General features: G+C 55.5%; 4 protein-coding genes across 5 annotated transcripts; 2 read left to right on the forward strand and 2 right to left on the reverse strand.

Moving 5' to 3' along the window:
• Positions 1 to 9625, reverse strand: E4F1 (E4F transcription factor 1). 2 transcript variants are annotated; one of them, XM_076350757.1, is made up of 14 exons: positions 9469 to 9625; positions 8800 to 8951; positions 8563 to 8659; positions 7949 to 8154; positions 7613 to 7733; positions 7175 to 7327; positions 6676 to 6842; positions 5815 to 6042; positions 5382 to 5487; positions 4627 to 4844; positions 4055 to 4253; positions 2637 to 2797; positions 1756 to 1818; positions 1 to 1115 (listed from the first exon to the last, which is right to left on the reverse strand). In XM_076350757.1, the coding sequence occupies exons 1-14, from the start codon at positions 9623 to 9625 to the stop codon at positions 768 to 770; spliced, it is 2376 nt and encodes a 791-aa protein (XP_076206872.1). In that variant the 3' UTR covers positions 1 to 767. The 2 variants fall into 2 exon arrangements, with proteins under 2 accessions (XP_076206872.1, XP_076206873.1); XM_076350758.1 differs by lacking the exon at positions 9469 to 9625 and having other exon boundaries at positions 8563 to 8662; positions 8800 to 9111.
• Positions 9626 to 10173: 548 nt separating this feature from the next.
• On the forward strand, positions 10174 to 13584 carry PGP (phosphoglycolate phosphatase). The gene is made up of 2 exons (XM_076350914.1): positions 10174 to 10798; positions 11238 to 13584. The coding sequence occupies exons 1-2, from the start codon at positions 10174 to 10176 to the stop codon at positions 11561 to 11563; spliced, it is 951 nt and encodes a 316-aa protein (XP_076207029.1). The 3' UTR covers positions 11564 to 13584.
• Positions 13384 to 20395, forward strand: BRICD5 (BRICHOS domain containing 5). The gene is made up of 6 exons (XM_076351271.1): positions 13384 to 13474; positions 16491 to 16867; positions 17555 to 17707; positions 17973 to 18080; positions 19555 to 19708; positions 20208 to 20395. The coding sequence occupies exons 1-6, from the start codon at positions 13384 to 13386 to the stop codon at positions 20300 to 20302; spliced, it is 978 nt and encodes a 325-aa protein (XP_076207386.1). The 3' UTR covers positions 20303 to 20395.
• A 70-nt stretch (positions 20396 to 20465) lies between these two features.
• On the reverse strand, positions 20466 to 25839 carry MLST8 (MTOR associated protein MLST8). The gene is made up of 8 exons (XM_076350925.1): positions 25671 to 25839; positions 25442 to 25493; positions 25182 to 25344; positions 24997 to 25072; positions 22714 to 22866; positions 22410 to 22534; positions 21777 to 21940; positions 20466 to 21232 (listed from the first exon to the last, which is right to left on the reverse strand). Exons 1-8 carry the CDS (start codon positions 25797 to 25799, stop codon positions 21114 to 21116), a joined length of 981 nt encoding a protein of 326 aa, XP_076207040.1. The 5' UTR covers positions 25800 to 25839; the 3' UTR covers positions 20466 to 21113.
• Between the last annotated feature and the right edge of the window lie 623 nt (positions 25840 to 26462).

Here is a 26462-nt window from a genome sequence, read left to right on the forward strand (position 1 = left end):
TAGTAAGAACTTTAAATAACTTTATTTTTAAAAATGTATTTATTTACATGCCGAATCTGTACAATATGCAATTAAAAATCCATATATGGTTTCTAAAAAAAAAAAAAAAATCATATACAATATGGCTTTACACACCAACAGACCAGCTCTCAGAGTAGCCTGTCTGGCATTGCAAGGGTACAATGATGCATTCTTTCATAGACCAGTACATAAGGCTACTTTCCAGGATATAAAATAAAATACTGCAGTACCATGCCTTAGGAGGACTAAAGTAGTGAGGTTAAAGGCATGAAAGGTTTTGAGTGGTGGTGAACGCACACCAGAACTCCTTAGGTTTGGTTTTCTTGGTTGGTTTTAAATGCATATGGTTAAGTAGTCTCTTATGAGACCCTACGTACTTGCTTCACTTTCTGAATCCTTTTAAATCTGAACACCAGAACACCGCTGCCCTGTGGTCAGAGGGAAATGCTTCACAAAGGATCTTCCTTTCTTTGAGGCAGCTGTACAAAATGCCGAGGCTGTCAAATGTGGCCTGTCAGTCACCTCCACAGTATAACCAGGCAGAGGTTTAACTACTGTTGTTTCCATTTTCAACAGGAAACATCTCAGGGCTGTACCATCCTGTTAAGCCACTTACCTATAGAAACATTCTCTCCCTTGCTCTCTGAACAATTACACTGGCAAACTTAGGACTGATCAAATTCCCCAAAACTGGAGAAAACCAGTAAGTTTTACGTTAACATCTGTCACTAGCTGCATGCTGTTCATTACACAATGACAGTCTGGACTTCCACCTCCCCCTCCTGGGAGGCGATCACAAACTCTCCTGCATGTTCCATTATTTCAATGTCCTCGGATGCCACCATCGTCACCGTTGCTTCTTCTGTCTCGATGCTACCCTCGGTGGTCAGCACTGCTCCTTCTCCGATGGCGGAAGCCAGCGTCATAGCCACCTGCTCCGTGAGGCTTTCGGGGGTCGCGATGGTGATGGTGTCCGCAGCATCTGTGGTTACTTCAGAGTTTTCTGCCACGGTGACGTTCTGTACAATGATCTGGTGACCAGAGTTGGCTTGATTTACTATTTGTTGCACAACCTTCATAATGTGGCTGTCAACCTACATTAAGAGAAAAGAGGCCGCGTTATTTCTCGGCGTATAGTACTCTGTTAGAAGTACAGACAGTTATCACCGCCATAAACAGTGCTTGATGACCAGCAGGGCAGTACAACAAGCAGCATTTAATTCCAATTTCCTCCAGCCGCTCACTCAAGTTCTCATCACCCCGAGAACAGCGGACTCCTAAACACGTCACACCTCACGTCGCTGAGGACGTTTCGCCAGCAGGGTACTTCCTACAGAAAGTCAAACTACTGTTTACAGAGAAATCTTAACAATGCATGCCCAGACTTTTAAACTGGCTGACTGCAAGTCAAGAGCCCGGCCAGCCTCTGACTTTGCAGCCACCATTATTGCTAGCATTCAGGCTGAAGTGTTACTGTACCATTCTACTTAGCCGGCAGCTATGTTCTCGTGTGTGAAGCCACGCAAGTCACTAGCCACCATCACTAAGCGGATCTGGGGTTAACAGAGCTCAGTCAAACCCAGTATGACCAGTATTATGTTTTTACACAGACAGGTCTGCAAAACTAGAGGTTGGTAAATTAATTACTTGAAGTTGGGTTTATTTAGACGCTAAAAGTGATTCACTTCATCTACAGCAAGTCCCCAAAAATGATAGTTTACGTGGCTGCTTTACCTCATGTCTTGTTCCCTCTATTATTTCAGTAGCTTCGCTGGTCTCCATGTCTTCAGTAGCAGTCTTGAAAGACAAAATATGATGATTCCCTTTTTAGATTGTTACAAAAAAATCTTTTATTACCAAGATACAAGACACTAAGATCTTTTGCACGTCTTTGTTCCTCTCCATGATGCAGTAGCTACTCTAAAGACCACTCCTCCTTGAAATTCCCTCCAAATCCCATTATCGAGAGCTACTTAAAGGTAATGCAAAGTGCTCACAAATAACTGAAAGAGAATGTCCTCTCTCAGCAGGACTCGGCCAACTGGCAGATTTCTCTCCTACTGGAGAAAAACTATGGCAGCACTAAAGGGACTCAATAAATGAACTGTGTTATTCTGCACGGATGAGTACTGGCTCTTTGTCACGAAGGGGGAGAAAGCGAAATGCGTAATTCATTGCTTTTGGCAGCCACAGCCAGTTAAAAACAACAGAGATTATTTCAGACAAAATAAGCTAAATAGAAATGGGAGAAAAGAGGAGGTAAAAGTTGAGGGAAAGCTGAAGCAAGTTTGCGAGGACATAAAATCTGGTATGGTCAGAAGTTCTCGGTCTCAGCCTTCTGATGAACTACTGTCAGTCTTCCCTGCGTTCTCATTTTCCTGCCTACGTTACATGCAGGACTTCAAGAAGGGTGGTGAAGTAGGTTCCAGGTGCTCTCCTTCTGAACAAGATTAATCCTACGTATTCCTAGGGTCATGCAGGCAGGGGTGGCATTGGCTACATCCCGTTTTACCTTCTCCCAAAAGCCTAAATGAGGAACATGCACAACTGCAGTTTTTATTGACAAAATACCATGCTAAGTTCAGGATGAGAAGGCTGTTTGCCCCACTTCTTACCTCGATAATGTATTCCTGAGTGTCCGCCACCACTGAAGAAAACTCTACCAAAACAGTGTGAGGATCTTCAGAAATGACTGTTGCAGCTAAGTTGTCAGCTGACTGACTTTCCTCGGACACCATCACTTCTTCCACCTCTTTCAAAGCAAGGAGGCAGCCACCTGCATGGTATTCCAAAAGCGCCAGAAAAACATTATTTTTCATAAGCATCTCAAATACAGGAGTACCTGGAAAATACTGTGTGGCACAAACAAGACCCCTTTAACGGGATGCCACCGACAAGCAACCAGCAGTCGGACGACAGGCTCTCATCCCACCAAGACAGGCCAAATGATGGCCCAGAAGAGGTCTACGTGACACCAGCCAACAGCACTGAGCCTCGAGGAGAGCAACTGTCCAGTGTCATTTAAAAAAATACACAACTAAATTCAGATGCATAAAACCGTACAGGATTTCAAAAGCCGTATGTGAAGAACATACAGTTAAGACTTTTGGTATATTTTAAGTCGTGTATCTTTTCTGCTTATGCGTTACATTTCAGTATCTACTTAGGAAGCTTTTTTTTTTCCTTCAGTAAACTTGTATCGTCCTTTACAATCTCGATACATCATCATCACTACCTGAAGAAGTCTGAAAATCCGTGCTTAGGAGCTAAAGGAGCAGCAGGTCCAGCGCAACTAAGCCGCTCAAACAAGATTATCTGTGAGAACTTTACTTAAAACATTTTCCTCACAGAACATCCACACTTCGTGTTTTCACAGGATTTCATAAAACCCCCAAATTAGTATGAATTTAATGCCAAAAAAACCCCAGTTGGCAAGTTTAACCATAACAATATGTGCCACATAGTAAGTTTTACAGTCCTCTCACCTCTTCCCCAACACAGAAGTCAAGCTCTCTGGCATTGCTTTGCGAAAACGTTTGTTTTCTCCCTCTTTGTGTACAGCCTTGGGCCAGAACCACTTCACAATTCGGGGTAGACTCTTGTACGGTTTAGGGTCTGTCTTCCCCACTTAGGGCAGTGGCAACACTGGAGAGACCACTTAAGCCAGAGTTTGGAGGAGAGAGCCCACAGCACCCCTGCAGTTAGATTCTTAATGCAAATTCTGGTTTGGTTATCTTTCTCTTTATTTAGGTGATCTAGATTTTATATTAGAACTGTTTTATGGCTGGCTGTTCAGCATCATTCTTGGTCAGAAAGATCACAGTAGAAATACTCATTAATGTAGATGAAAAAACCCACAATGCATCTCCTTCTGATGCAACCGAGATGCAGATAAACAAGTGGCCTTGGACGAAGGTCATTAGATCCACTCCGAAAAATCATTGCCATTCAGCCAAAAAGCAGCTTGTCCAAACCCAATCCCAGCACAACACACGCACACACCCCCCGACGCGGACAAGCTCTGCCACCTCACCTTTGGTTTTTAAGTGCCTGTTGAGAGTGCCGTGCTCTGCAAACCCTCGCCCACACTTGTAACACTTAAAAGGCTTTTCCCCCGTGTGATGGCGGATGTGGCGGACCAGAGAGCCCTTCTCCCGAAAGCCCCGACTGCAGTACTGACAGACGTAAGGCTTATCCTCTAAATGTGTACGGAAATGAACTTGCTGGGCATTCTGTACAAAGAGAGAAGCAAGAGAAGGGCAGCTAAAGGGAAGGACAAACTCAAGCAAGCAGTATTTTAGCCTCCAGGGTAAAAGTCAGCATCTTTGAGGACTTCTTCTCATGTAAGACGCAATAAATACTTGGGTTTATTATTATTACGTAATTTTTTCCACACACCAAGGGACAGTTTCTTCACAAACGTGAAGGTTTTATTAAGACTGTCCCCCTTTTCCCCACTAAAACAAAAGCTCCTGGAGCTTCTGCTCTTACAAGAGGCAGGTGAGCTGGCGTTTGTTCTTTCAGGAGCAAAGCCTGCTAACTTCTCCCAAACCCTGGCTCTGGAAAGGGAAATCTGAAGGCAAGCCTGTTGCGAGGGAGGCACACCTTTGTCTTGTACCGCTTGCCACACTTCGGACAGGAATACGGCCGCTCATCAGAATGCACTCTTCGATGCCCCTTCACATGTGCAATGGTCTTGTAGAGCTTCCCACACTCTCCACAGCGGAAACGCCGTTCATTCACGTGCACTTCTTGATGCTTTTTTAGCAGATAGCCCTTCGTGAACTCTTTGCCACACTCCTCACACTTAAAAGGCTTGTAATCTAGAGAGAGAGAGAGAGAGAGAGAGAGAGAGAACGCATGGCTGATACAGGACAACCAGCAGCAGCATCTAGGACATGCCGTAACAAAATTCTTACCAAAAAAATTAACCCAGACAGGGAGGGAAATTATATTTTCAACTGCGTGTACGGGCTTTGTCTCATTCATAAGTGAATTCTGCTCAGATGTTGCTCTTACCGCCTTTGGTGCCTTTCAAGCAGCAGTTCCAGCCCATCAACCTGTTCTGCCTCGCTAACCTTTTTATTGGCCTCGTCACAAAACTCTACTTTCAGGGATGCGGTGCAGGCCCTGAAACAGGGAAACTTTTTTTTTCTTTTTTTAATGTTTCTTTTACCCTGTATTCTAGAGCTCAACCAAAGTCAACCTTTTCATATTTGTGTGTTAAGCATCAATTGATTTTTGCGTGGCTAACGGCCCTGTAAAGGCAAGGAATTTGAAACAAAGCAAGCTGTACTATGCTTAAGATCATAGCAAGACACAGCGCGTTTTGGACAACAGCATAAGCAGTAGAACTTTACCTAAATGACCTTTGATGTGTGTTTCAAGGGAAGCAGCTTCACTGAAGGCTTCGTTACAGTGAGGGCAAACGTAACTTTTGTACCCGTTTGTTCTTTCTGCATCTGTCTATTGGAAAGAAAATGGCACGACATAAATATTTTTTGTAGTAGCGTGTACAGTAAGTATTGCTAACCAAATTCCCAGTTAAATACTCCAGCTCTGACAAGAAAGAGATCTATATTGTTAACAGGAGAGAGCGAGCGCGCGCGCGTAGTAACGCTACACTTCAAGCATACGTGAAAAACTTAACTATAAAAATGGACACAAAGACCCAGGCACAGGGAGATGCGCCGAGGATAACGTGCGGGGCGGTGAGGCGAACAGTGCTGTCCACAACCAAGTGCGGGCAAGGAAGATTAAAAAATTAAATCTATTTATGGAATACAAACATACAGACTCCGCTTGTTCTACTTCAACACACTGTTCCCCACACGGCTCCTCTTCTGCTTCCACCACTTCGTTTTCTAGTTCTTCTCTAGCAGCTACAGCAGGCTCGTCTGGCTTTTGCACTTCCTCCATAGCGACTCTCTCTATCACGATACCCGAATTCCTCATGGCCTGCCTCAGCAGATTCTCGCTGTTCACTTCCCCCTCACACGGCAGCTCCTCAGGATGCGATTCCTGAAGGAATAAACAGTCAGTAATTGGTACAGCAAATAACACAGTTAGCCCCTTTTTTTAAAGCAACATTGCTACGCCAGTTGTTCTTTGTAGGGTGTCTAATGCTGTGACACAGGGTTGAAAGATCAAGAAGGGAACCATCCTGATTCAGTTGAAGATGTCCCTGCCCACGGCAGGGCGGCTGATGACCTTTAGAGGTCCCTTCCAACCCAAACTAGTCTATGATTCTATGATCTTGGACTGGGGAGGAAGATGGGGTGAATCTGTACTCTGAAAACATACGTTCCAAGGGACGATAAGCCTTTGCTCCTACCGCAGAGTCTCGTAGCAGGGAACGGTCAACAAAAACGCCCTCTCACCGTCTGCATCATCCAGTACGTGGTGGCGAACCCTGCCCATCCCCCTGTATGCTATACACGTGCTGCTAAGCTCAGCAGCAGCAGATGGCCAGACAAGGTCAGAGCAGAGCGTGCCCTCTGTGTTCTCAGACGAAAAAGCAGCTAATTAACCATTTACTTCCGCCACACAGATTTATTCTCAGCACCTAAGAAAATTTTGTTTCTGAGGTGAAATAGTTCAAAATACTTCTTTGCATAGGACACACGAAGGGTATTTAAGAGAAACGACACTCACATCTTGGTCCAGGGATTTCGCATCTACAACAGGAAGTTCCTGCATTTGGACGTGGACTTCGTGAAGAACGTTGCCTTTTGCATCTGTCACGAGATGAATCACGGGTGAGGTCTCGATGGATTCACTCGCTATTGATGAAACGGTGTCTGTGTTGGAACTACAGGATCCTTCAAGAAAAGCAGCACAAGGAGTCACTCGGTGTACTGCCACCCCTCGTCAATTTGCTGTGCCCTACACAAAACGTGTCTTAGAATACGAGGCGCCTGTTAAAGCCGTCTTTGTAGCAGCTCCTCAAACATTCTTCACGGTCAACGCCTGGCTACGCGCACTTCAGGTTAATAGCTTAGCTCTGTAAATTACTTTTTCCTGTGTAAAAGATACAAACTGAATACCACGGCTGTATTTTTTTTTTGATAAATGAGAAAGAACTTGTAGTTCAAGTGCCGGGAGCATGCTCGGTTTTATCAGACGCAAGGCAGGTACCGGCAGCATCACTGACCTGTTGGCAAATCATCTTTATTGACTACTATTTCTTTGTTCATGTTGAAGCGAATTTTTTCGGTGCAAGGTGTCAGAGATTTCAGGTGCCGAGTCAAAGCTCCCGATTCCCGGAAGCTTTTCCCACATTTCTTGCATTTGTAAGGTCTTTCATCTGGAAGTGATGAGAATCGAAACAACCGTATTAAACTAACCACGGCCAGTATTAGCTCTGTGCGACAGACTGCAAGGAGAACGCTTTCAGCCTCCTACGGCGAGCAGACTGTGCTTATCCCAGAACCTCGCGTTGCCTCCCAGCACCCCAAACGTCAGGGAGCTCCGCGGCCTCAGCTCAGCGGAGGATGGAAAGCAGCAATAAACGCCGCTGGAAGGTAAGCGGGATAACCGCACGCAGCACGCTCCAGCAATGAGGAACTCTTATTTCGGAGAGCCGTCTTACCAGTGTGACGCCGGTGGTGTCGGATCAGAGAGCCTTTTGTCCTAAAGGAAGTTCCACAGAGTTTACATTCGTAGTCCTTTCTGCTGCTGTGAGTGATCATGTGAGCTTTGAGGATGCTGGCCTACGGAAAGAATTTCGTTTTCAAAGATGTTCGAACGGTTAAGGGTTTTACATTTCAGCCGTGAAGAACAACAACGCTCCTTCCGAAAGCAGAACTTTCCTTTTGGAAGTGTAGCGTGCAGTAGGGAAGCGCGCTGTTACCGAGTCTTGAGATGCCTCGGTTAACAGCTAGCCTGAGTAACTCGCTAACCCGAACACAGTAGAAGCGATACTTACTGTTTTAAATGTCTTCTGGCATAATTCGCATACATATCGCCCTTCTTTGTTAACCAGCAGCTTGACCTTTATCAGTTCTGTGGAAATATCCTGCTCCTGATCATCAGGGTTGCCTTGATCTTCAGGGACTTCCCCATCAACGTGACCATTTGGGTTTTCAAAAACGTGGTCTCCTGCAACAATGACTTCTTTGATGTGCCCGCTGCCTGGGAAGAGGATACGAAGACAGCTAGGTTCTTTACAGAAGAGAGCTTTACACGACTAGAGCAATTCACTGGTTCAGCATTTCACGCAGTAGGAAGGAGAAATGGTTACTTTAAACCTGGAACACGGGTCTTTGCAAAGTTCTCGTTATCGCGGCATAAATATTAAAACGGACGTTTCTGGAACGGAGTTTTCAATCCAATTTGCATTAACGCGGAGAGAATTGCCGAGCTGGCCTAGGGATGCCTCTCTCACACCCCCGAGGCAACGCTCCGTCCCCAGCCCCAGCGCTCGGTAGCCCAGAGGTGGCACGTACCCGACTACAACACAAATCAAGGGGAAGAGGACACCGGACGAGGAAACTGTTCCTGACCCAGCAGGGGCATAAAGGCAAGCGTCGCGAAGCTCACCTACTATGGCAGATGCGTTGCTGATTTCCTCTGCTATTGAAGATGCTTCAACAACTATATGAGCAACAGTTATCGACTCCTCGACAGAAGGAACGACCTGCTGTAACAGATAACGTTTTAGCAGAGAGGTTTTATTGCCTTTAAAAAACATTGTGTTCTGCTCTCTCCCCTCCAACCCAACAGACCGTTGCGTCCTAATTATTTTCAGCCACGGCTTGAGGAGAAGCCTGCTGTCACCTTTTGCGCTTCTTGGTTGAGGAGACCTGCCGGCGCAGCAGCGAGAGCTTCTGGCGCTCGCTGGCAGACCTTCTGCAGTTTGTGTTGCACAAATTCTTCCAAGGAGGTGAACTCCGACTGGCAGCGACCGCACTTGTGCACGTCATCTTCGTCTACGATTGAAAATTCGGTCATGGCTTTAGGAGAACACGGCGCCCCTCCACCAGCGGCCTTTACGCCGAGAACTTTTGTCCTGCTTGTCCCGGCGAGCTCCGGAGAGCCAGGGGAGAAGGCAGCCGGGGGGAGGTGTTGCCGAAGGGTATTTTCGCTCCTGCAGGGAGGCGGTTTCTGGGGCGCGGCGGGGCGATCCCCCCCCCCCCCCCCCCCCCCCCCCCCCCGGCCGGGCTCCGGGGGGCCGCTCTCGCAGCCCGGAGGAGGGACGAGGCGCTGAGGGGCACGGAGACCCCGGCGCCGGCCGCCCCCCCCGCCGACCGCACCGGCACAGCCGGGACCCCCCCCCTCACCCCGCGCCCAGCGCCGCGGAGGCCGGTTCCGCCGCCCCGGGCCCCCCTCCTCGGGGACCTCCGCGGGCGCCGCCGCCGCCGCCGCCCCCCCCCCCCGGGCCCCGCTTCCCCCTCGGCTCCGGCCGGGGCCCTGTCGCGGCGGCACCGCCCGCCCCGCGCCCGGTACCTTCCTCGCTGAAGGGCGCCGGGAGGCTGAGGAAGGCGGCGGGGCCGGCGGGCGGCGCGGCGGGGCCGGAGCCCGCGGCCGCCGCCCCCTCCCGCTCCTCGGCCGCGGCTGCCGTAAGCCCCGCCGGCCCCGCGCTCGTTGCCACCGCGGCCTCCATGTCGCAACGAGCCGCACCGCCAAGATGGCGGCTTTACGGCCGTGTCGTCATAACAACGGGCCGCGTGCCGCGGGACGGGCCGCCGCGGAGGCTCGGCGGGGAACGCGGCCGCCGCGCGGGGGTTCCGGGGCCGCGCGCGGCCCGGGCGCCGTCGGGCGGCGCTGATGTCTGGCCCCCGCGCCCCCCCGGTGACCCCTGACCCCCGCGCCCAGACGGACCGGAGCCTGACGGGTTACCTAACGAGCCCCCGGGGCGGCCGGATGGCCCAATGGGTCGCGGAGCGCCGGGGGTGACCGCGCGCTCCTGGCCAATGGCAGCGCGCGGGGGGCGGGCCGGCGAGGCGGGCGGCCAATGAGAGCGGAGCGAGACGGCCGCGGACGGCGGCGCCGTGCGGAAGGTCGGGAGAGGGCGCCGGGCGCCGGCTCCCGGCGGGGTGGGCGGGGCCGCCGCCGCCCAATGGTGGCGCGGGCCGGGCGCGGCGCGGCCAATGAGGGCGGTCGGGGGGGGGGGGGCGGGCGCCCGGCCGAGGCGCGGCGGGGTCGGCGGCGATGGCGGCCGCGGCGGGCGGCGGGCCGCGGCGGTGCCGGCGGCTGGAGGCCGAGGCGGCCCGCGCCGTGCTGGGCGCCGCCGACACGCTGCTCTTCGACTGCGACGGCGTGCTGTGGCGGGGCGAGGCGGCGGTGGGCGGCGCGGCGGCGGCGCTGGGCCGGCTGGCGGCGGCGGGCAAGCGCCTCTGCTACGTGACCAACAACAGCAGCCGGACGCGCGCGGCCTACACCGAGAAGCTGCGGCGGCTGGGCTTCCCGCCCGCCGAGCCCCGCCACGTCTTCGGCTCGGCCTACTGCGCCGCCCGCTACCTCCGCCAGGCCCTGCCGCCCGGCGCCGCCGCCTACGTGCTGGGCAGCCCCGCGCTCGCCGCCGAGCTGGAGGCCGTCGGCGTCCCGCACCTGGGGCCCGGCCCCGCCGCCCTGCCCGGCCCCGCGCCCGCCGACTGGGCCCAGGCGCCGCTCGACCCCGCCGTGCGCGCCGTCCTCGTCGGTTTCGACGAGCACTTCAGCTACGCCAAGCTGTGCCAGGCCCTGCGCTACCTCCTGCGCGGCGGCCCCGGCTGCCTCCTCGTCGGCACCAACCGCGACCACCGCCTCCCGCTCGAGGGCGGCACCGCCATCCCCGGTGCGCGGGGCCGGGGGGGGGGGGGGGGCGCCGGGAGGGTTGCGGGGAGGTGGCCCCCGGCCCGTTCGGAGCTGCCGGTGGCGAGTCCCCGGGCTCTGGGGGCGTCCGGGCTCCGCCCGGCGTCTCCTTGCCGCCTCGGTGTGGCCGCCCGAGCGCCCCGGAGCCCGGGCTTCGCCGCCTCCTCGCTGCACCACCCTCCCCCCCGAAAGAGGGAGAATCCCCCTTGATCCTTCGCTCGGGGAACAGCGGTTCCGTCTGGGTGGATCTCGGCGCGGGACGGTATTCCAGCCTCCGGGCGGGTTTTGTGCGCCGCCTGCCTTGGGGCTAAGCTGTTCCTCTGCCTGTCCCGTCCGTAAACGCCGTGGGGTTTCGTGCCAGCCCGTGGGGACGCCGAGAGTCTTCCGCGGTCTCTAACCACCGTTGTCCCTTCTCTCCCTAGGGACCGGCTGCCTGGTAAAGGCAGTGGAGACGGCGGCCCAGCGCGAGGCGTTCATCGTAGGAAAGCCCAACCGGTACATGTTTGATTGCGTGGCGAGCGAGTTCGACATCGATCCCGCTCGTACCATCATGGTGGGAGATCGGCTGGACACAGACATCCTCATGGGCAATAGCTGCGGCCTCACCACCCTGCTGACGCTTACCGGGGTGACCACGCTGGACGAAGTGAAGGGCCACCAGGAGAGCGGCTGTCCCGCCAGGCAGAGCCTGGTTCCCGATTACTACGTCGACAGCATAGCCGACCTTCTCCCAGCACTGGGGGATTAACATAGCAAAACGCTTGCAGCCTCCCAGCGGTACCCCAAGGCAGGCCCCTGTTAATCACCTCGTGACAGTGACACACGCGCTAGGATGCCACCCGGAGTTAGCAACCCTTAGCTTTTTAACCGTTCTGTCCTCGCGGTATGGTTTTGTTTACATCTCGGTCTTTAAATGCACTTTGAAACAAAGAGGGCATTACGGTGTCACCCAAGTCTTGTGGGCTTGGGGCTTTTTTGTTTGTTTTTTTTTTTTTTTTAAAAGTTATAAGCGACGCAGCTATCCAAATGTTTGTGATACTCGATGTCACGTTGTCCTCTAGACTGAGTTGAGGAAAGTAGAGCTGGTTGATCTGAGGAAAAGAACCCAACAACTTGCAGCGCGTCCTCGCCCGGACGGGCCGTGGCTCAGTCTGGTTTATTCAGGGAAACGTCTCGTGGAGCGTGTAATAACTTAGCGGCTGTGTTTGGAAACGCTTGCGGTGGCTGGCAGAATTAGCAGCTGGCCTTAGATTGATTTATTCCCCCACCCCCCCGGACGGGGTCCTCTTTGGCAGTGCAGCCCGCTGCAAGCGCGACGTCGGGTCACAGAAACCGAAATCCGTCTCCTTCGTTTGACCGCTGCAAATTGCACGCGCGATGCAGGTCAGGGTGACTCCCCTCGCAGAACACAGGCGGTGTCTTCTGCGTACTGCATTTGTCCAAGCGTTGGACGTACGCGTGAAGTACGTGTACCTACAAGAACTACCCCGACCCTAAATATATATCAGAATATATTTAAAATATAAATTTAAGTATAGTATATGATAATATATCTCGTTTCCCAGAAGGGAGGATAAGAGGAATGTACTTCACCGGTCACAGGAGGTTTAATTCTCCTACGGTTTTGCATTCGGTAATGCAGAAAGTCTGTCGCCGCGTAGGACTGTCCTTCGCTGCTGCCGCTTCCCAGAAATAGCGGGATTAGTACCGAGTTAGTTCTTGTACCTCCCTCAGCATCACAATAGCCGCTTGCCTTGGCTTTAGCTGCAGAGTCTGAATTAGCCCTCAGTCCACGGGGGGTGGACGTAGTGCACAGTACAGCTTTCCACCGAAACAAGCCTGGGAGAGTACTGGCTGTGCCCGACGAGGGCACGTGCTTCCTTTAAACCGCGGAGGTTAATACCTTCCGCGTGTGTCTCGGCGTGGGGGCCTGGCACCAGTTGCTTGTCTGAAGAGGAGTGCTTGCTTGCTCAGGTGATGATTTCATTCTGATCTTTAGGTGCGTTTGGGTGAAGCACGGCTCACGGGGGTAGATTTTTATGCTGGCTGAATCGAAGGCCACAGTTGAAAGCTTTCACATTACAGAATTAAGTGGAAAAATTATATATGCAAATAACATGCTTTTATTCCGTAGATGCCACTGTCGGCAGTTAAATTTAAACGCTGGCCTTCCTTCATCTCCCACTGTTCGGCTGAACAGCTCTAGCGGTGCGTCGATGCCGTTTCCTTCCGCTCGCACACTCGAAACGAGTAGACTTGTCACCTTGTTTGTACAGCAATAACCCTGCGGTTCGTGTCGTCTTTCGGTGTTACCAGAAAATTAGCTGCTCTTGTAGCAGGGTGTTCATCTGTAACTCGGATAATCTCTTCCCTGTTCCCGTCTCCAGCTAGAGGGCTGTGACTGCGTAAAGTCGCAGAGAAATACTTACAGGTAGAACTTTGGCTTTGGGTAACGTGGAAATGGACATTACGGGTTTACTGCAGGTGGGGTCGGAAAACGGCGTGTTCTGTGGTTCAGTTCCTGTATCTGGTGCTTATAATTTCAGAATACGTCAAGTAAAGTCGTAAATGCCGGGAGAGGCGTTCAGCCTCGTTCAAGCAGCGCACTGTCCCTGCCGAGCACTGTTCGCTGTACAAGGGAACCATTACCTCGATTCACGTATGCTGAAATGTGCTGGTGAAGGTGTCAATCGTGCTTCAAAACTCTGTATCAACTTCCAAACGGTTTCTAAGCCTCTACTTGAATTCACATTAAACTTACAAACCTGCTTTCCCCTGGCGTTGTCGTGTTTTGTAGTCGCGTCTCTGTGAGCTTTGGCGCAGCTGTACTGCGTGGAAATTCTGGGCGTTAGGGACGCAGTTTGTGCTTATCACTTATTATTATTTTTTTAATTATTTTATTTGTTTTATTACTTTATTATTATTATTTACTCCTTACATGCGGTATCGGGGAAAGCAACCCAAACCCTGGAGTGTATTCCTTTGGTTCAGGCGCCCAGAGCCGCGCGGGGCTCTTGGCGTGGGCTGGGATTTGCTGCTTTGAGTAAGGGAACAAGCGCAGAGCAGAATGCAGTAATCCTTTCACAAACAACGTTTTACAGAGGGTTTTTGCTTCGTTCCTGCGCCTTAGATTAGGCAGGGCGTAAATTTCTTAAAGAAAGAAAGAGTCTGCTGTGCGGCTGTTGCAGTCTCCGTGGGGAGAACAGCCTGTCTGCGTGTTGCAGCTGGTTTTTCAAATTTCTTGTGCTAAGCTCCGCTGCGGCGGCGGCCGGCTGGCAGGCTGCGCTGCGGGGAGCGTGCCTCATCTCTGTCACGCCCCGGTTGGCAGAAGCAGAACGGGTGGTTCGACTGTTCCAGCACCGTTCCTGTTTTCGTCGGAGCCGCAGGACGGGACGCGGCAGTCTTGCATCCTCAGTTTTGCTGTTTTAAAGGAGTGGCCGTGGTGGGTGGTTGACTCTCGCTGGCCGCAGCGTTCAGGTGTGATTGTGCGTGTACCCCCGGCGTTTTGAGTTCACATCCCACAGAAGCAGCGTCCTAGAATGGTGACCTGCTGCTGAAATAGCTCGTTTTTGACCTACAGAAGGAAAGAGGCTGAGTGGGAGGGGGGTTGCTAGCGCTTTGATGACGAGAAACGCCAGGATGAGCCGCGCTCTTGGCTGGGTTTGATCAGTCCTGGGCCACGCTTGATGGGAAAATGTCTAAAAGCTGTATCTTCCCTTGACAGATTCCACGTGAAGGAATCCTCCCGAGCTTTTCCTTGCCTCCGTTCAGTTGGTTACGTCGGGCTGGCAGGTCTCGGAAACACACGGCTCCCATGGGGGCTCCTGGACTGCTCGGGAAAACCACGGTCTGGTGACCCGGGGACGCTGTTCCCCGCCGGGTGTTTCTCACCACAGGACGCGGGTGTTAGCGGGAGTGCAGCTCAGGTTGTGGCCATGACTTTGTAGCAGAGCTCCTTTCCCCCCGGGGTCTGAACGAAGTGAGGTCCGCAGGTGGAACACGAGCGCGTCAGTGCAGCCGAGGCTTGCCGGGCAGCAGTCTGCAGGATAAACAGTCGGCTTCGGCCCACGGAGCTCTGGCAGCACGAAGCTCATGCTGAAATGTAGAAATAACTGATGACAAGGGCAGGCTGCCACTTTTCTCTATTCATTGTGTCTCTTAACGAGACTTACCCGGTCCCGCTATTAGGGCCTGCCAGCAGGGAGGGCCGACACAAAGCCCCCGATTGTCGTCCACCTGCCCCCCTCCGGCCGGCTCGCAAGGTGAGCAGGAAGAGCAGTTTTATGCACCGACAGCATCGCTCGGCAGCCCTGGCTTTTACACCCCCCCCCCCCCCCCTTCCCTTCTCCTCTCCCCAGGTGGCAGCTCTAAGGTTTCGCCCTCCCCGTCGGCTTGAGCTGAGGATCTCCTGGCTGGGAAGCCCTTTGGCTGCAAGGGACGCGTATTTACGTTTCGCGGACGCGCACTTAGGTTTCCCAGGCGCGCCTGGGGTTGGGGATCATGCACAGTCTGCGTGTCGTCAGGAGGCAGAGCCGCGGGAGCGAGGTCCCCATCTGAAGTGGAGGATGGAGGGTGGGAACGGCACCGGCAGCGCTGCCTCTGCAGTGAGTATCCCTGGTCCCCCAGTTATCACAGACGGAGTCCCCGCTCTGTGCTTGCTTGAATTCCCCTTTTGAAGGGGCTGAGCTCCCGCCGCTCCTGTGGATCCCGGTAAGGTTTTGTTCATCCCCAACCTCAGCACCCCCCGGTTCGGCTCCTTGTAAGGCAGCCGACTCCATCCGCTGGATTCTCCTGTAAGTGCCCGGACTTACACGGCATAAACCCATTGTGTAACAAGGCAGGGCAGGGCGGTCGCGTTAGAGATGCCAAAGAACCCCGGCTCGCACGCTGCAGAGCCGCTCGGGGTGCATGAGCACGTGTGAGCTGCGGCCGGCCGCGGGACAGGAGTCGCTGGATTTCTCCATTTGCGCCTTTCCCACCCGGGGGAATTTCGTTAGCTATTGAAAACCTGCCCGTTACTGCGGGGCTCGGGCTCCGTCGCGTTTGAATTGAGGAGCTTTCAGCTTTGCGCAGTTTTAACTTTGTTAAGACTCGCTGCTCTTCTAGTGGAATATACCTGGAAGTTACATGTTACCGAAAACGATCAGTAACTGACCCGGAGGCTGGCGGAGCCCGTTCCTCGTGCGGCTGTAGCAAATCCAACCATGGGCATTTATTGAATTTCTCTATGTGCTTCGGAAGATTGAGAAACAGATTATTTTTTTAAGTGTGGTTGAAACTCTATTATTGAAAACACATTCTTTCTGCTTTGTAAAAATGATTTTATGTGCCATTAAGTTAAATTTAATTGTTTCAATATAAGAATTAAAGTGGATTTTAATCGAGCCACTAGAAATGCCACGTGACTGCCAAGCTCTTCTGCTTCAAGTAACAGCTTGGTCTGCGTGAAGAACAACTTCTCAAGAGAATAAAATACAACCAAAGGGGCAAGGAAGCGGGATCACTCCGCACGGGGCCTGTTTCAAATGCTGAAGGTTCTCCTGGGGATTTCTGCTACAAACCAAAATAATTTAATTTGCTGCTGAAGTGCAGCAGCAGCCCCTGTTTGTGGAAAGGTTCCTGCTCCGGCCCTTCCTCGGCGGGTCTGCAGCGTTTGCACGCTTCCCCGGCCGCAGGAGGGAAGTGCTCGGCTGTGGGAGTGCTGGCTACCGGGGTGTCGGATCTGAAACTCCAGCACTGGGGGACAAAAGTGACGTTATTCCGGGGCTGCGGTGATGTTCTGGCAGTTCTGCATTCAAACCCCAGCAGTTTGCAGAGTGATTTGTGTCGTGAGCGGGAAGTGCATTTTCACGGTGAAGAAGAACAACCAGCAGCGGGGTTGATTTTTAACTCCCATTCTTTCTTTTGCCTTGGCCCGCAGGACAGGAGGGCCGCAGCGCGCTTCGCGGCTCCATCCAGGACGTTCTGGATCATCTTGTCCGTTGCCTTGTTTTTTGCAGCTGTTGGCATCAGCGTCGTGGGGGTTCTCAGCTTCTCCCCCAGCTCTGCCCAGGTAAGGGATCCCGATCCAGGCAGGGAACCTCCTCCTGCCCGCAGCCCTGATCTGTGTCGGAGGCGCTTGCCGGGAGGGAGGAACGGGCTGAGATCAGGGCTGGCTTTGGCCGGTTCCCGGCACTGGAAGACGCGGGCAGCCTGCGGGCAGGAGGGCGGGAAGGCGCCGGCAGCGCTGCAGGCAGCGAGCTGAGCAGCGGCTGTCTCACCCCTGCAACGCGCCTGCCAGAAACCGTTGCTTAAATTAGAGGAACTTCAATGCATCGTTTGTAAATATAGCCGCAAGCTGGTATTTTGCTCAGCAGGCGCGTTCCAACGTGCGGCTGTGGCCTCTCAGGCGAGGTGGGGGGGCGCGTTTGCTGCCAGCGAGCCGTGCTGGCTGGGGAGGCAGATCCCAGCCTCCCCCCGTGCGCAGCCATGGCAGAGGCTGGCGAGTCCCCCTGGCCCTTTCCTCCAGCACCCTGTTGCCCGGCAGGGTGGGTGCCTTCGGTGTGAGGGGCACCGGCACCTCTCCCCCAGCCCTGCGTGATGGAGAGCGGTCTGCTTCCCAGATCTGCTCCCCTCCCGTGGGTCAGAGCTTGCTGCTGTCGCTAAATAATTCAGACAAGCAGCAGGGACCAGCGAAGGGTCCGAGGGGGGATGTCGGCGGGGAGATGGTTGGTGCTGCCCTCCCTCTCTTTGTGCCCAGGCTGGCTCTCAGCTCGTCCGGCTAACGCTCCAGGGCCAGCAAGACCCACTGAGGAATCAGACAGCCTTGGTGGACAAGTCCAGGAGCACCGTGACCTACTACATAACCTCGCAGAGTAACCACACCGCCGTGGTGCTGTATGACAGCAGGAACGTAAGTGTGTTGGGATAATTACCTGCTTCGCTAGCCTGGAAGCGAGCAGAGGAACCCAGGCTGCTGAGAGAAGAGCTGCTGGGGTGGGGGCAGGAGGCGTAGGCCGGGGAAAACTTCAACCAGCTACTGTTTGGTGCCTTTCTCCGCACCTTTGGTTAGGAAAGGTAACGCAGGACAGAAGGAGGAATGTCCATTTTTTGGGCTCTTGAGAGAGCTGCGGGTGCGTGCCGCTGCCTGCTCTCACAGGGCACAATCCGTCTCGCAGGGCTACGTGTGCTACAAACCTGTGGAGCAGCGAGCGTGCTACCTGAGGAGGATGGACGCCTGGGACCTCCAGACCCTACAGACATCTCTCAACGCGTCTGAGCAGAGGGTGAGCAGCTGCTGCGGCCGCTCCCTGGGGCGGCTGAGCGGACGGGGGTGATGAATTGGGCTTTGCACAGAGTCCTGGCTCGCTGAAGGCACTTTCCTGCGTGGATTTGCGTTCGCAGTGGTGACTCTTTAACACCAGCATCCCAAGCGTGGCTAAATGAGGGCACGGGCTCTCCCAGCCGGGGGTAGCAGCCACAGCCCCCTGTTCTGTGCGATTCACTGCTCGGGGGGGGGGGGCTGGGTTGGTGTCTTGCATAGGAGCAGAGCTCTGCCTTGCAGCGCTGGGCTCAGCGTGCGAGCTCAGAGCAACAGCTCCCGGTTTTATCGATACCCTATCTTCTGTGAGAAACAGGAGAGCTGCAGGCCGGGGAAGGGGGATATGTCCCACAGAGGTGAATAGCAGGGCTCTCGCAGGACCCGCTCCCACTGGATTCTGTTACCTGCTCAAAAATCTGGGGAACAAAAAACAAAGGGGGTTTGTTAGCAATTCGCAGGGAAGAAGGTTGGAGTAAATCACGTATACAGACCCTCTGAACAAAATGTTAATGGATGCGTGGGCGGGGGGGGCAGATTCTGTTTCAAGAAGACAGAAGGCCCCATTTTTTGTGCCCCTGCCATCTGCTCTCCGTTTCCTCGGGGGCTCCTGGGGGCTCCTCGTCCCTTGCCTGCCGCTCCCACCCAGCCGGGAAGCGATGGGCAGCGTTTAACCCAGAGGAGTGTAGGAACACAGCACCCATGAGAGCAGGCTACCAAAGGAGAGGCAAGGAGAAGAAAGCATCTGCCAGGCTCTGAGGCTCCTTAACAGAAGTAAAAAAGAGTTGGTGGTGCGGGGGCCGCCAGCCGCTCGTCGAACAGGACGAACGCGGCCGTCGAACGGGAACCAGCATTGAGGAGCCCCAGCTCAGCCTTGTCCCGTCCCAGCCACCACGGGGCTGAGGGACGCTGATTTGCATCACGCCCGGTGCTGGGGGCTCCGCCGCTGTGCGCAAAGGGGGGGGGGACAGGGCTGCCGTGGGTGACCGTGGCTGTGATGCAGCCGAACCCGGGGGGGTGGCGGCGGCGGCACTGGGCGGGCAGGTGTGGGTCAGACCGATGCTCCTCTGCCGGCGGGCCGTGGTGGTTGTGGCACGGGGTGTTTTAGCTCCGGGCCTGGGGACAAAGCAGCCCAGCGAGGGGCCCGGGAGGAACCGCGTCCCCTGCTTCCCAAGCTGCGGGGTTAGCGAGGGGCCGCGGGCTGTCCCCGCTCCAGCCTCGCCCCCGGCAGCCAGGCTTCTCCTGGGAGGCTGCTCCGGCCAGGGCGAGCGTCCCGGCAGCCTGGTGGGACGGGGCAGCTGTCGGGAGAAACCTGCCCTCGCTGCTGGGGTAGAGACTGCTCTTTGGGTGCCTTGAAAGCGAGAGCAGGTCTGCGGGGCTGGAGGGCAGTGCTGGGAGGAGCAAAGTGCCTTGGGAGGAATTAACAGTGACATTTCTTTCAGGCCGATCAGATGCTACGTCAGAATAACCAGACCAAGTACTACCGGGAGTTCCTGGGCATTCTGGCGGGGGAACAGGTGGACCCCGAAAACCTGGGGGAGGCTGTCCGGACCCTGTGCGAGCAGACATCCATCTTCTGGGTCAGGAGAGGGGAGGGTAAGTTGTACGTGTCCCTTTGCAGAAGAGGGAAGCACGATTGTTTCTAGTACATCTAAGAGGAGCAGGCTCTGCTGCGCAAAAGCTGATGCACGATCCAGGACAGGCTGCCAAGGCCCGGGACAGGGACAGGTGACCTCTAGTTCAAAATCAAACTATTATTCAGCGATCGCCAAGCGCTGGCTCGTACCCACAACCTGCAGCGAACCGTGGTGCTGGCTGGGAGAGGCTCCGAGCCCCCTTCCCCGGGCAGCACAGCCCGCTTGCACGGCACAACCACAGCACAGAGCAGTCCCCTGGGACGCTGTTGGTTTAATACCTGTCACCTTCATCTTCACCAGAAGCAGCCTGCTGAGCTCTCATTCTGTTCTGTCTTACTCCAGCTTTAATGAGAAAGGTCATTCCCGGAGGCTTTCCACTTGTTTGGCTCCCCAGGGACTGGTATCTGCAGGACTGCAGCATTCCTCTCACCCTGGTTCTGCCCTTGCTCATTTGGCAGGTCCAGGGAAGCAGCGGCTGATCTACCTGTGCATTGACATCTGTTTTCCAAGCAACATTTGTGTGTCTATCTGCTTCTATTACCTCCCTGAGTAAGTCCTGTGGCCGCCCTCTCGCTGCTCTACATACTTGAACTGGATTCCTGAAAAGCCTCTGATTTCGACAAGGAAGGTAACATCTACAACATCCCCCAAAAGCTTCCTGCTGATTTCATGCTGCAGTTCAGGAGAGAGTAGAAAAATACCAGGACTCCGCTCAGCACTGTCAGTGCAGACACTTTATTTGCAGCTGTGCTCCAGGGCTGCATCGTGTACGTAGGTATTAGGAGATCCAGGCCTAGAGGAATCACGTGGAGTAGCTAGTGTTTTACAGCTACATGCCCTGCTCAACACAAGGTTATTAAATTTGTTGGGGGTGGTTGGCTTTATAAGAGCGCAGCTCTCCAAGTAAGTCTGTGAAATACACTTTGAATAAAGGGATTGCAAAACAAGGAAGCAGCTGCCTTTCCGCTCTTTGCTCAGCCTCTTCCATCATTTAGAAAAGCTGATTTTTTTTTTTCTTCCACTGTGGGGTACAAGAACATCACAAAGCTGTCAGCAGCTGATGCCACAGGGATTCCTCCAGCTGAACCGTACCCAGCTCCCCTCAGTGGGATCGTGTCTCCCTCGCCCATTCCCTTTCGTCCAAGCGGCCTCCCTTAGAGGCCGCACACGTTTCGGTAATGATCTGCTTGGAGCTGAAGCCTGGTCTCACTCCAGGCAAACGCAGCTGCTTCTGCCAGAGACCGAGCCCTCCCCATCAGTGCAGGGGACGGTTACAAGTGCATGTCTCGGGCTCCAGAGAGGGTGCTTGCCACTGTAAGAGGAAGGAAAACAAGCAGAGGTCCTTTCCTTCCCACACGTGACCATTATCCCAACACGCTGTCGTTGAAAGCAAGGCAGACGACTGCTTTCTGGTGGCCGCTGTATTCCCTCTTGATCTCTCCTGTCTCCACACACCAAAGTCTGGCCAGGTTATCAGAGGAGGCTGGAACAGAAAGTGAAAAGAGGAGTGGGATATATTGCATTACCCTTTAAACTTTTTTTTTTTCAATTATTATAAGAAAGACTTTCCTCTTGCTTCATTCAACACCTTTATTAGGGCTGTTGACAGCTAAGGGAGCCGTGCAGAGCAAGCAGCTTAGTGCATTTCTGTATTACGTGAGGTTTTAATTATTTCGGAGGGAACTTACTGTGGAAATTACAACACGTATGTTTTGAAAGGACTATCCTGCTGCGTACTGCAAGCAGCATTGCTAGCAGGTGAAATAAACTGCACACGTGAAGATCACCTCTCCAGTTTAAACAGACGCCCCGTTGCAGCACAGGCAAAATGCTTAAAGGAATTAGCAGGCTGCGTTGTGGGCGTGGGGCTGGGTGCCCTCTCCTCGCATACTGGTGCAGGAGGGTTTGGCAACGTCCCAGTTAGAGAAACTGCCAAGTCCTGTGCCGGTGCAGGGCCCTGCTGCTGGGGGCCTGGCGTAGCCCAAATCAAGCGGTGGGCCGAGGGCAGGAGCGCGGCAGTGCCTCACCTGTGACGATGTACTGGGAGTCCCCGGAGAACGCGCAGTCCCACATCCAGCCCCGAGACGTTTCCCCTGGGTTATTGCTCTTGATGCTCAGCTCTGTCATCAGAGAGAAGTTTGAAGTCCTCCAGATCTTACACGTCTGATCTGCAGAGCATGTAGCCAAGAGCCTGCAAGGAAGAGACGCGCGAGGGTAACCTTACGAGTCACTCTGTACGCCGAAGGGCCTCTCGTTAACGTGGGCCTGGAACGGTAACAATCTGGAGACCTGCGTTCATTGTAACCAGATTTCTTTACGCCTATATCATCTGCCTTATGAGATTCAAGCCGAACAGACTCGGTGAAGGAGTACATCAGGTTCACCGCTTTGCTCCCAGAGATCAGCAATTCGATCCCAGCTGTAAGAACAGCTCGTGGCTGCAAAGCTTTCTGAGATCACGGAGCACGAGGCTGGGATGCCACTGCCAGCGACCCAGTCCCCGTGTCCCCCGTGCCTCCTGTCCCGCTCCTCCCTGGGGGACCTGCAGGGCGATGCGGAGCCAGCATCAGCCAACAGCTGGAGGCACAGCTGGTCTCTGCCTGCCTGGAAGGGACCGTCTGTTCCCGTCGCAGGTAGGCGAGGGGCTGGCACGCACTCACGTGGAGTCGGGGCTGAACTTGCACTGGAGGGCGTAGCGGTTGTGCGCTGGGATCTTGGTCTTGGGGATCAGCTGGGTCACCTCCTCTCCAATGCCGCCCGTTAGGTTCCACACGTAGCAATTTCCCTGCGGCAAGACAGGGGGATCTGTGGCCGGGCTGGTGGTCACCCACCCAAGAGCAGCCCGGAGTTTCCACACCCCACCGCGGCACAGCAAAGCCGCAGGCAAAGCCGGTAGGTGCAGAGCGGCTGCCCCTGCCCACGGGAGGCACAGCCCATCCCACGTTCGAGGCGGTTGGAGCTCACCGAGCTGTTGACAGCCGCCATGTAACTGGCATCGGGGTCAATGTGAACCGAATTCACGGAAACTTCGGGCTCTGGAATCAGCTGCTCGTTGTGGTCTGTCTTCAGGTCCCAGATGTGAATGGCACCGCTCTGATCCCCCACAATTAGCTCTGCCTGCAAGAAAACAGCAGCCTCGTCTCTCTGAGGGAGAACCCCGCAAGCAGCAGCCCCGAGCCAACGCCCAGATGGTGCCCGTGGAGCACCACGTGGAGCCTTGCTCTGGTTTTAAGCACCAGCGTCCTGTTCTGCCCAGTTATTCCCCAGCACAGGGCTGTTTCAGAGCTCCAGCAGCCTGCTGATCGCCCCTGTGCGCTGAGAGCAGGCAGAGTGCTAATCTCACACGACACTCTGCAAAAAGGCTGTTTACCTTTACAGAAGTGTTCGCTAATTTTATAAACCCCAGAGCAGACAGCGGCTGCCTGATTTCCAGAACCGTTGCGCAGCTACAGCTCCATTTGGCTTCTGTGGATGTTGTTTGATTTTCAGCACGTCTGAGAAGAGGGCATTAAGATGCAAGTTGGCCAGCGAACAACTGAAGCGCTCAAGAGCGTACAGATACCTCAAAAACACAAGCCGAAATGGGTTTTTCTCTCTCTCTCTCTCTCCTTCTCAGGGGAAGGACAAGAGCCAGCTGAAGGGCACGAGTTCTGGCTCCGATCCCGTGCGCAGACCAGAAGACAATGCTGGCGGCGCTCCACTAAAACCAGGGCTTTTATCGACAGTCTTGCGCTGCCCATAATTTTAGCAGAATCCCTAGAGGAGATCAGGTCATCGGGCACAGCTAATCCTGTACCTGTGAGCAACGGCTTGTTTCTGAGGAAGACGGCCATCGCTCGATATATTTAGCTGACTGCACAGTGCAGAACCGTCTTCTGGTCGCCTCAGTCCTTAGCCCCCTCTTAGCAGGTGTAAGCGCGATTGCTAAAGCCGTCATGGCTTTACCCAGGCTGTGAGAAATCTCTCTTGGATAACTGGATCAGCATCGCTGCAGCAGGGGATTGCGGAGCCATGAAGCTATCTGAATAAATACTGCCACCTTTGGACTAATTAACTGCGTTCTGCTCACAAACCAACACTTCTCCTGCAACTCAGCAGCATCTTGGTTAGTGATCATTTCACAAGTAAGATCTACGTACAACAATAATATCTGTTTTAATGTAATACATTCTCACAGCACTGGCACTATAGGAGCAGCGGCAGCATTTGGGTAAAGTCTGGTCCAAATAATTGATCTCAAATCTGGTCCGAAATTCAGGACTTGCAAAATTAAACCTTTGCAAAATCAAATGCAAAGAAACATTTCTATTACTCAGCTTTTTAAAAAGGTTTGCACTGCCCCAACTGCAAACAAACCCTGCAGCGCTGTGAATACAAAATGGACCAGACCGGTTATTAACACTGCAATGATACGTATTGATTTTCACCGCCGTCCCCTCTAATGCACCGCGCTCCCTTTTAGCCTCGTTTCCCGAGCCCCAGCCATCCCGCCATTTATCAACGGCTTCTGGACCGGCTGGTGAATCTTGAGCAAATCTGACCAAAGTCCCGAAAGTCGTCGGGGCCACGGGCCCCGAGACGCTTTTTCTTGGCAGCGGTGCCACCCTCAAGCTCCCCAGCCCGCCCCGCGCCACCAGTTCCACTCCCATCACATCCCCTTGGCTATGTTCTTGGGACAGAGGTGGCCCCAAAGGAGCGTCCCCTCCTACGGGACGAGAGACCCAGCGCAGCCACTACGCTGTCTCTTTGCAACAGCCAGCAGGTAATTAGCACAAACGCACCGGCTGGCAAACGAGCTCAGCGGACAAAGCCCCCGGGCCGCGGCATGGACACCTGCTGCAGGCACAACGTGAGCCTGCGGTACCCGCTCGCTCCCAGCGCCGCTGCTCGGGGAGTTTTGCTCCACCGCACAAAGCAGCGTTGGCTTTCCCGGGGCAGACGGAGGGACTGCACGTCTGCCGTTGCTGGCTCCCGTGCCGCGTGGGCTGTGTTCCCACACCGACCCAAAGCTCCCGGCGGCAGCAGCTCGGCGAGGGAGCAGGCGGACGGACGGCCTGGCTGCGGGAAGCCGGCTGCTGCTTGTCCAGCAATGCCACCGAGAGCTCGTGGGCCTGTGCCACCAGGAGGGCCGCCCTCCGGATTTTTTGCTGCGTCTGCCAGCATAAAACTCTGCAGCCCCCTGGTTTACCCGGAGGAGCCACAGCAAAGCATGATGAGCTGGGGGATCGCGGAGGAGCTGGTGCTCACCTGGTTGGGGTGCAGGCAGACGCAGTTAATAGGAGCGTTCACCTGGAAAATCCGCTGACACTGGAGGTTACGAGACCTGCAACAGAACAGCGAGGAAGGAGCGTGACTAAAAGCGTGCGATCAGCTCCACCGCCTCTGGGGTGCTGCCGGGGTTGGGGGGGGGGGAGCCCGCCGCCTCTGCCCACCTCAGGTCCCAGATCCTGGCCATGCAGTCCTCCCCGCCCGTGTACATCCACCGCCCGTCCTCGTGGAAGCCCACGGAGGTGATGTTCTTGCTCACGCCGTCGTAGTTAATGACGGGGTTGGGGTTGTTGGAGTTGAGGTCGTACATGCGGATGTGCTGGTAGCCTGCAGCAAGGACCGGGCAGGGGATGACCGACGTCCCCCCGCCCGTGCCCGGCGTCGCCCGTGCCCGGGGCGGCGGCGGGGGTCCGGGCGGGCTCACCTGCGGCGGCGATCATGCTGCGGTCCGGCGTGATCTCCAGGGCGTTCACCTGCTGCCGGCGCCCGTTAAGGTCGGTAAGAAGCAGCAGCTGGGACCCGACACGGGGGACCGAGCGCTCCCAAACACGGGGCGCGACACCGAGCTAACGGTGCCCGGGGGGGGGCGGCGGGGGGGGGGGGGGGGGAGAGGGGCCCGCCAGGCCCCGGCCCGGGGCGGCGGCGAAGGATACGGAGTCCTGGTGCTGGACGGTGCGGGTGCAGATGCCGCTGTGCGCCTGCCAGAACCGCACCGTGTGGTCGTAGCCAGCCGTGGCCAGGATGACGGGGTCGCTGCCCACCGTGCCCTGCGCGGCGTTCATGGTCCCGCCGCCGGGGCCCGCTCAGGCCCCGCCGCGACCCGGCCCCGGCCCCGGCCCCGGCTCCGGCCCGCGCAACGCCGCCGCGCCCCGCCCACGCTCGGCTCACGCCTGGGCCCGCGCCCCCGTGCGCTCGCGCCGCGGGGGAGCCCGCAGCCCGCCCCCGGTACCGGCAGCCGCGGCCGGCGCAAGGTGGGGGGGGGGAGACGGCTGGCTCTGCGCATGCGCCACGCCCTCGGGGCCGCTCACTGCGCGTGCGCGCGGCGCCCCGCCTCAGCGCGCGGCCGCTGGGGGGGGGTGGTCCTTCCGAGGGCGCATGCGCAAGAGCGCGGCGGCGGGCGATACTACGTGCAGGAGGGCGGGGGGGGGGGTGTGAGGCGAGACCACGAGGCACGGGGGGGGGCGGAGACCGTTCCCAGCAGCGCCGCCAGAGGGCGCGGCGCCGAGCGCGGCCGTGCAGCGCCGAGCACCGCGGGGCGGGGGCGGGCACGCGCCGGGCACACACCGGGCACACGCCGGGCACGGCCGGGCCCGCCGGGGCACCGCGGAGCGCCCTTTGGGCCGGTGCCGCCCCGGGGGCAGGGCAGGGCAGGGCGGGCGGCGGCTCCGCGCTGTGACGCTGTCCCCCGCCGGGCGGGTGTCGCACCGGGGGGCGCGGGGCACGGT

The sequence above is a fragment of the Aptenodytes patagonicus genome, chromosome 13 (assembly GCF_965638725.1).
Source record: "Aptenodytes patagonicus chromosome 13, bAptPat1.pri.cur, whole genome shotgun sequence".
Classification (NCBI taxonomy): domain Eukaryota; kingdom Metazoa; phylum Chordata; class Aves; order Sphenisciformes; family Spheniscidae; genus Aptenodytes; species Aptenodytes patagonicus.

What these genes read in the sequence shown, in the direction of transcription:
- E4F1 (XM_076350757.1), bottom strand. Translation starts at nt 9,625, where the DNA reads ATGGAGGCCGCGGTGGCAACGAGCGCGGGGCCGGCGGGGCTTACGGCA. An exon ending in CAACGCATCTGCCATAGTAG is followed by an intron (nt 8,155 to 8,562) that starts GTGAGCTTCGCG and finishes TCCTCTTCCCAG; the next exon opens with GCAGCGGGCACATCAAAGAA. An exon ending in CGAAATCCCTGGACCAAGAT is followed by an intron (nt 6,043 to 6,675) that starts GTGAGTGTCGTT and finishes TTATTCCTTCAG; the next exon opens with GAATCGCATCCTGAGGAGCT.
- PGP (XM_076350914.1), top strand. Translation starts at nt 10,174, where the DNA reads ATGGCGGCCGCGGCGGGCGGCGGGCCGCGGCGGTGCCGGCGGCTGGAG. An exon ending in GGGCGGCACCGCCATCCCCG is followed by an intron (nt 10,799 to 11,237) that starts GTGCGCGGGGCC and finishes TTCTCTCCCTAG; the next exon opens with GGACCGGCTGCCTGGTAAAG.
- BRICD5 (XM_076351271.1), top strand. Translation starts at nt 13,384, where the DNA reads ATGCCGGGAGAGGCGTTCAGCCTCGTTCAAGCAGCGCACTGTCCCTGC. An exon ending in GAACCATTACCTCGATTCAC is followed by an intron (nt 13,475 to 16,490) that starts GTATGCTGAAAT and finishes CCCCGGCCGCAG; the next exon opens with GAGGGAAGTGCTCGGCTGTG. An exon ending in TGCTGTATGACAGCAGGAAC is followed by an intron (nt 17,708 to 17,972) that starts GTAAGTGTGTTG and finishes TCCGTCTCGCAG; the next exon opens with GGCTACGTGTGCTACAAACC.
- MLST8 (XM_076350925.1), bottom strand. Translation starts at nt 25,799, where the DNA reads ATGAACGCCGCGCAGGGCACGGTGGGCAGCGACCCCGTCATCCTGGCC. An exon ending in CCGTCCAGCACCAGGACTCC is followed by an intron (nt 25,494 to 25,670) that starts GTATCCTTCGCC and finishes GGGCGCCGGCAG; the next exon opens with CAGGTGAACGCCCTGGAGAT. An exon ending in AAGTTCAGCCCCGACTCCAC is followed by an intron (nt 21,941 to 22,409) that starts GTGAGTGCGTGC and finishes TCTTCCTTGCAG; the next exon opens with GCTCTTGGCTACATGCTCTG.